The following is an 8,355-nucleotide window of genomic DNA, read 5'->3' on the forward strand; positions in this document are numbered from 1 at the left end:
ATATTTCAATATTTATCTAAAACAAAAGTTTACTCTAAATTGATGTTGTACAGTAAAAATGTTTTATGTTTTCTCCCTAAAGTGTATGTAAATATCTGGTTACAAATGTGAATATCCTGCTGTGTACTGAAATCCCTCTTGTTTTGCATAGAAATGACCAACATACAAAACATAATATATAAAATAACATTTACCTGAGTTTTTTCTTTGAAAGAACCCTCTAATGTCCATTCTTATATTTCAGTACATAACTGAAACCGATTTAGTCGGGGAGGGTAAGAACTGAAAATATGAAATAAACACACGTAAGCTAAGACTCTCTAAAAAAATAGCATTTGTTCGGCTTTTCATTTCGCCATTTGTTGATTCACTCGAAGAGCAAGTAACGTAATATTGGTCAAGTGATCAGTTTGATATCAATCTTTCGTGATGCACCGTCATATTTACATTATTTGTACGGTACGAATGATTTTCTTTGGTACCTGGTCAAACTTCAGCTCTACTTAGTATGGCTGGCTGCGTTTCTCCAACAGCGCACTCACTGCTGGCAGCAGCTGCCCCGCCCCCTCGCTCAGTTGCTTAGTGCCTGAGCTCGGATCATACCAATATCAGGGGGGATTCACGCACAGTCGTAAATTCCCACAGTGTGCACTATGTGCTTCGAATATTGTGTGTACTTTTTGTTTTATACAGTTGTCAGCCAGGCATCTAACTATGAAAAATTACACTCCAAAAGACCCCGGGCTTCTGACAAAACAACCCGGGCTTAAGCCCAGTAAGCCACCCCCACGCTCCGCCCCTGTTGAGCATTATAGCAAAACAAACAAACAAACAAAACGACCAAAAAAAACCCAACAACAACAACAATAAGCACAAAGCAGTCATTGAAGGACTTGAACCAAAGGCAAAAAATAACGTGCAAAAAAAGGGCAGTCGTGATTATAAAATAGGGAGTTTTTTTTTAACATAGATTAAACTCTTTAAATAAAACAACAAGTTTATGGGCTTTCTTGTTATTCACAAGTTTCAGCGATTTAGCCCAGAGTCTAAAGTCATTCAGCCATCTGTTTATACATGGTTTAGCTTTAAAGTATCTGCATTTGTGAAGAAAAAATTTTCCCATTAACAAAATCGTCCTAATCAACAGGTCAAAATCTGCATTCTCAGCAAGTATTCCAAATTTTATTACTGTCACTGTCAAATGTGGTAACTGAATTCTCCTGTCCAAAAATTAGTAGTAAGTCCATCTGTCCCTGGGGACTTGTTTAATGCCATTTTCATGACCACCAAATCCAGTTCCTCAATTTTAAACTCTGAATCCCACAGATCTTTGAAAGGCTTGTCAATACATGGGATGAGATTATGAATCTTATCAAAGAAACTATCAGAATCAGCTGCTGAATATTCTGAGGAGTACAATTTGGAATAAAAAGTGAAGACTTCCTTTTCAATCTTTCTGAAATCTTTACATTCAGTCCCATTTATCAACAAGCTTGAGATTAGATTTCTCTGCTGTCTACACTTTTCCAGCTTACTAAAATATGATGAGTTCTTTTCTAGTGATGGGTCGTTCGCGAACGAAATGGCTCTTAGAGCCGGCTCTTTGAAGTGAACGACGGGAGCCGGCTCCTTATTGGGAGCCGTGGGGTTTTTTTTTTCTTTCTCTTGCCCTCTCACTAACCTTTTTCGCTTAATGCCACACCTGAGCCTTGTGTTTGCGCTGAGCAGAGGGGGGAGGGAAGCAAACACAGCTGTGCGTTTGTGCCCCTCCCGCCTCTGCTCAGCGCTGGGCAGAGGGGGGAGGGGCGGTAGTTACACTCACAGCAGCAGTAGAACACGAACAGAGCAGGAGGGAGAGAGAGAAAGAGAGCAACAACAAGAGACAACGTCGTCAATTTAGAAAGGTACAGTAAAGAAAATGAGTGAAGCAACCAAGAAAACAAGCAAAATCTGGAACCACTTCAATTTTATTGACAGTACAAAGGCAGAGTGTAGAGTCTGCAAGAAAAGAATTTCATATAGAGCTGGCTCCACAAACAATATGAATAGGCAAGCAGGAAGGCTCTCTCCCAAAAAATCATCCCAGGCATATATGAAAGAGAACGTGCATCACTGCAAGAGAGGGTTAAAAAAGCCACAGCAGTGTGTCTAACAACTGACAGCTGGACATCCCAAACCACCACATCCTTCTTGTCAGTTACGTGTCACTTTATTGAAAATTATAAAATGGTATCCTGTCTTCTGGATTGTTTTGAGTTCAGTGACAGACACACTTCTGAGAACTTAGCAGAAGAGCTGCTCAAAGTGGCAAAAGAGTGGGATGTGGAAAAGAAAGTGGTTTGCTGTGTTACTGACAATGCAGCTAACATAACAAAAGCAATTAAAATCCTGAAATGGACCCACCACCCATGTCTTGCGCACACAATTAACCTTGTTGTGAGAGATGCTTTGAAGGTGATGAAGCCAGCTGTGGACAAAGTGAAGGCAATAGTGGAATTTTTCCACAGGAGCACAACAGCCACACACAAGCTCAAATCTACCCAACAACAGATGGGCATGCCTGAGCTAAAGCTCAAACAAGAATGTATCACAAGGTGGAACTCAACCTTTCATATGCTAAAACGGATTCTGGAGTCCAAGGATGCTGTCATCTCTACCCTGGCAGTTATCAATGCACCGGTTGATAGTGATGTGCGATACCACTGATTTCCTTTCCGATCCGATACCAAGTAATATTCAGGGTGGTATCGACGATACTGATCCGATACCGATACTTTGTACAAAAACTTTTATTTATTGTATCTCACATTATAGCGTCATAATGATTACAGGACATCAGATTACTTGTTCTTATCACTTAATAATGCAGAGTTCATCATATAGAAATAAAAAAAAATTGAAGTTGTGCTATTTGAAAACATTGCCTCCCTGCAGCACTGAAGGACTCCGTGAGAGACGTCTGTCTCGCCCTAGCAGCACCTGTCCCTCTTGTTACGTCTGGTTCAGTTTGGGTAAGAAGGAAAAACAGCCAAGTCCGTGTAGGTGACAAAAATAGTGATTTTATTACACACTTCTAAGACAGAAGCATGGGAAGACAAGCGTACAGCCACAGATCTCCAAAGAGTGGACAGCTCCCCATCCTTATATAACCCATGATGACGTAACACAGTCAGACCTTACTGGAAATGATAACAGTTTGGGCCTGTTCAGAGAGTTTACCTAATATGGACATCAACTGTTAGTTTTAGAGAAAAACAAGTGTGTATTACATTCGTGCCTTTTGTGAAAGTATATCTATCAGAAAACTGTCCTCAGACGACCCTCCTATTCTTACTAAGTGTGTGTGTACACATGCATGTGTTATATAAGAGCGTGCATGTACTTTAAAGGCCTGTGTACGTGCAGAACTGAACATAGAACTAAGGCAGGGTCCAGCAGGACCCACAGGCTTCTGAGTGGTTACAGAACTGTGAAACAGCTTTAAGCAAATAACATGAATAGTACAGAACAACAATAGACTGATTAAAGTACTGATAATCTGTGTAGATTAATGTTAACATAGATGTGGTTCAAAGATTATTCTGTCAACTGGTTCAACAATGGTAAATGATTAATGATTGATACTTCTGATTATAACTGTGATCGTAAGAAGACAAAATAAAATATCTCCTGGTCACACTCTCCTCCTCTTCAGTTCACCTCAATATACGCTCGTCATAGTCTGTGATATGATTTACTCTGACAGAGCGTTCTCACTCCCGAGGCGTAACATGTCGACGTTTTGTCACGTCCCGCGGCGTTCCTGAGGAACGCGAAAGGAGACCTTCGGCGTTCTTATGGTACGCGGCGGGTTATGGCTGGGATCCAGTGCAATGACGCTTCCGCGGTAATAGATGTTCCAGCCCTGTATTCCAGCCCTAAACCTAACCTTATCCCTAGCCCTGACCATAACCTTATTCCTGACCTTAACTAGGACTTTAATGATGTTAAATAGCGTGTTTCTAAGCGATTTGAATAAAAAGAGCGAACATGTGTAGATTCAGTCCAGACGGTTCTCATATGTCCTCTTTTTTCCGAGGTCGTCATTTAGGAACGTGGTGGGTAGCCGAAAACGTAATATGGTGACGATTTGTCACCTAGCGTAAAATGTTACGCTTTGGGAGTGAGAACGGGTTGACTCTGAGGTGTTTGACAAGGTCAGTGATGTTGCCACAACCATACATGCCAACCCTCTCGATTTTTCCGGGAGAATACCGAATTTCAGTGCCCCTCCCAAAAATCTCCCGGAGCCACCATTCTCCCGAATTTCTCCCGATTTTCCACCCGGACAACAAAATTGAAAAACCATATCGCAGAATTCATAGCGCGGCCCAGCCAATTCCAGTCTCCAACAATGACAGCAGCTACTTAGTTTTAATATTGCTCTTATTACTCTTTCTGGGTCGCAAAAAACTTTTAACATATTTTCAGGTGAGAATGTAGCTGTGTAAACTTCAAATATCTGAGCCGATCGACAAATCGTCTTCAAACCCCCGCAGTCTTTCATTACTCAGGTTAAACATGTATAAGTCACTTTGATAACTTAAAAGTGTTGTTTGGCTTTTTCAGTGTTTTATTTGTTCGTGAGTAAATCGGTTTGGCTGAGATTAAAGTTATTCGATTAGATTAAATTAAATTTAACTTTATTAATCCCTCAGGATGGTTCCTCCGGGGTTTTCACACAGCTGAATAAACGTCAAACAGAAAACTAATTAAACAAAGTGTGAGACGGTCGAGAGTTTACGCCAGCGCCCAGTTATATTTTAGATAGCAAGGAGCAGACGGCAGAGTTTCACTCCACCGAGGGAGCTCGTGACGTACTACCCGGCTTTCTTTAGACCGCGAAAGCCGAGTCCTCAGGTGGAAGCAGCCTCTGAATTTGGACACCCCCGCTGTTTCTGGGCCGGCCAATAATAACGGTGACATTTAACATATTTTATCTGATAAATAAACACTGTAAAATGTATTCATCACCCCCCCCTCCCCAACAGCCCTTTTGAATGTCTCCCTAATTCTGATGTCTCAAGGTTGGCAGGTATGGCCACAACACCTCACTTTTTTGCCACATGTATCGCAAACCACGTCTCAGGTGTTTATGGAGGTCAAATACATCCGCACAATTACGCTCAGCCATTGTTGTGAGTGCGCGCGCCAAGGGGCTGCGAGACATTTATACAGCTGTATTTCGCACATAACTGTGAAAGGCGGAAGAGGAAGTAGTTCCTTTGAATGTACACAATCCGAATGTTATAGTTTCTTTTCACTGTGTTCCTGTTAATGATAAACTACAAATTTACCCTAAATTACTAAAATATCGATATTTTAATGTGAGAATCGATTCTAGAACATAAATGATTGGTATCGGAGGAATCGATATTTCAGGATCGATCCGCACATCACTACCGGTTGACCCTCTGAGCCATGAGGAATGGGAGGTACTACAGCAGGCATGCACTGTTTTGGAGCCATTTGAGCAGGTCACCGTGGAGATCAGTGCAGACAGGTGAGTGTGCAAATGTTATTGCATTATTATTATTAGTAGTAGTAGTCGTAGTTAGTTGCATTGCTGGTATGAAAAGTAGATTAGACATGATCATAAATAATAATATACTGCTGAATTTTAAAAAAGTATAATTTTGAAACTTGTTATGTACTCTTTTTCAGCCATGTCACAGCCTCCAAAATGTTAATCCTGTGCAAGGGTCTGCAGAGAGTGACAGCTGAACACCAAACCAGAGTAACTACTGGAAAAGTGAAAGAGTTGGTGGATGCTCTCTGTGCATCCATGGACAGAAAATTCCACAGAATGGAATATAATGCTGTTCTCTCTGAAACCACCATTCTTGATCCAAGATTCAAGAAGCTGGTCTTTAATGACAACAGAGCGGTGGATGAAGCTCTTCAGAGAATAACTGCAGCAGCAAGATCCAGCCAACCAACTCCACTGCCAGGGAACCAAGAGGGAGAAGAGGCAGAAGAGGATGAACAAAAGGAGCAACAAGCATCTGCTGTTTGGAGGTTCTTTGAAGAACGAGCAAATAGAGACACTACCAGAAGGAATCCCTCAGCAGATGTAATACTGGAAGTGAGATCCTACATTGATGAGCCCCTTTGCCAGAGAAGTGCAGATCCACTGAGCTGGTGGGAGACAAAGGCTTATACTTATCCACGTCTTACCCAGGTGATGACACGGAGACTTTGCATTGTAGCAACATCAGTCCCCTCATATGGAACGCCAGGACTGCCATAATGAATTAATTAAATAGACCATTAAATAATTAATTAAATGTGGCAATAATTAATTAAAATTGGAATTAATTAATTAAATAAATAGTTATGACACATGTAATTAATTAATTATTGACACATTTAATTAATTATTTATGTATTTCACATTTTAATTAATTATTGACACATTTCATTAATTATTGACACATTTAATTAATTATTTAATGATATATTTATTTATTTCATTTTGGCAGTCCTGACGCCTGGCTCTCGTCATGAAATAATTTTATCTGTCAGCCTCACCCATCAAACTCAGGGGGCGGGGTTGACGCTGCCCATGCAGCTTCTCTAACATTTGATTGGTTGCCGTGCAAAGTAAGTCAAAACAGGTCGATCCTAGAAAATCGATTGCTTGTGTAGACTTGGGGCAGCCAGTTATCCCAGAATGCAGATCAAATCACAGGCAGCAATGGTGGTGGTGTAGTTTTAAAATACCCCGTTTTTCTGTCACCAGCTACACTTTTAACAGTGTTTTAGCCGCGAATGTCGCGACGTATGTCTGGTCAGGTTGTCAACATAGAACATGTTTGCAAAAGTGCTCAGATGTTTTCAGAGATTTCACTAGCTCTGCTAACAGTTAGCATGCAGAGTGCACCCAGGGGGTTACGTTAACCGGTTTGTTTACATATTCCACTCTCCGTGTTCCACATGTTGCATTCGCAGATTCTCATTTTCACCGAACGATCGTCTCTTTCCGCCTGGTCTTGTGTCTCTGTGCTTCTGTAACATAAAGAACGAGCTGACATTTTTCTCACGAAACCAGCGATCAGCTCAACAGACCCTCAGTTTACCTGCATGCATCCTCCTCCTCATCTGTCAGCTGTTTAACACCTGCTGCTAATTCAAGAAACACGCCTAGTTACCTGGTGATAGTCACAGTTTAACTGGGCAGCCGGTGCTCGATATAACGCAATGTCAGCGCATTTTTCTGCACAAGATAAGTAAATATAGTGTTTTCCCCGAGCGCAGAGCTGCTGGAGCTCGTTTCCTTACAGAGCACTTGTGGTGGGGCGTGGTCTGCGGGGCCGTGCGGACGCACCTGCACGGCATCCGCAATCACGCCCGCCGTGTTAAAACACGGGGACTCAGGGGTTGGTGGTGGTGTGGTGTGACGTGAATCAAATAAAGTTGGCTCTGAACGTCGCTCCGTGGTCCCGCCGTGCCTTATTCATGCCACATTGGTGCCGAAACCCAGGAGGCGGCATGGCGGGTACCTACCAGAGCCAGGAAAGGAAAGAGCTGGCCGAGAGGGTGGCCGAAATAGCGGCCACCCAGCGGAAGCAGGCGGCGGAGGTGCGTCGCCAACAGGAAGAGCTGCGGAAGGAGAGCGAACGCCACCTGGGGAAGATGGCAGAGCTGGCAGCGCTGCTCTGGGCCTGGGCGCCACCCCCACAAGTGTGTCCCGAGGACAGTGAAGCGGTGGAGGAGCCGTGTGGGTCACCTCGGCAGCCGGAGGTGGTGGACGAGCCACGCGGGGGTCCGAGCCTGCCGGAGGAGGAGGAGCAGCCGGGTGAAGGGCTGCTCCTGCCGGGAGCGGTGGAGGAGCCGCTCCAATCGGAGGCCGAGGACGAGGCGGGCGAGGGTCTACACCTGCCGGAGGCAGAGGAGTCGCTCCACCCAGAGGTGGGCGAGGGGCTGTGCCTGCTGGGGGCGGAGGCGCAGTGCGGGGAGCCGCTCCAAACGGGAGTGGCGGAGGCGGTGGCGGAGCAGCTGTGCGGGGAGACGGAGGTCCCTGCTCCAGGGCAGCCTGTGCAGCCGGAGTTGGAGGCAGAGGAGCGGGACAGCCCCGCTAGGCCGGGGATCGGCGGGCTGGCTAGTCCAGCCTCGCTGCCACCAGTCGATTCTGCGCGCCTGACGTCTGCCCAGCCGCCTGTGTGCAGGAGCGCACGGCCATGCCTGTGGGGCCGTGTCCGCTTGCTACGCGGCCGACCTCCGGACCAGCTTCGCCGTTGCCGCTGGATGCGCGGGCGGCCACCAGAACGGACGCGTCCCCGTCGCTTGGTCAGGGGCTGGGGCGCCGATGTGTAG

The 8,355-nt window shown here is 44.8% G+C and overlaps 1 protein-coding gene across 1 annotated transcript; it reads left to right on the forward strand.

Moving 5' to 3' along the window:
- The first annotated feature begins 7,335 nt into the window (after window positions 1–7,335).
- Window positions 7,336–8,355, forward strand: LOC147302894 (uncharacterized). Its single transcript, XM_086284497.1, has one exon. It carries the CDS (start codon window positions 7,498–7,500, stop codon window positions 8,353–8,355), a length of 858 nt encoding a protein of 285 aa, XP_086140623.1. The 5' UTR covers window positions 7,336–7,497.

This window comes from Aulonocara sp. 'chitande type north' Nkhata Bay, linkage group LG23 (genome assembly GCF_057382095.1).
Source record: "Aulonocara sp. 'chitande type north' Nkhata Bay isolate Kocher_YH1m ecotype deep benthic linkage group LG23, A_spYH_male_GT1.1, whole genome shotgun sequence".
NCBI classification, from domain to species: domain Eukaryota; kingdom Metazoa; phylum Chordata; class Actinopteri; order Cichliformes; family Cichlidae; genus Aulonocara; species Aulonocara sp. 'chitande type north' Nkhata Bay.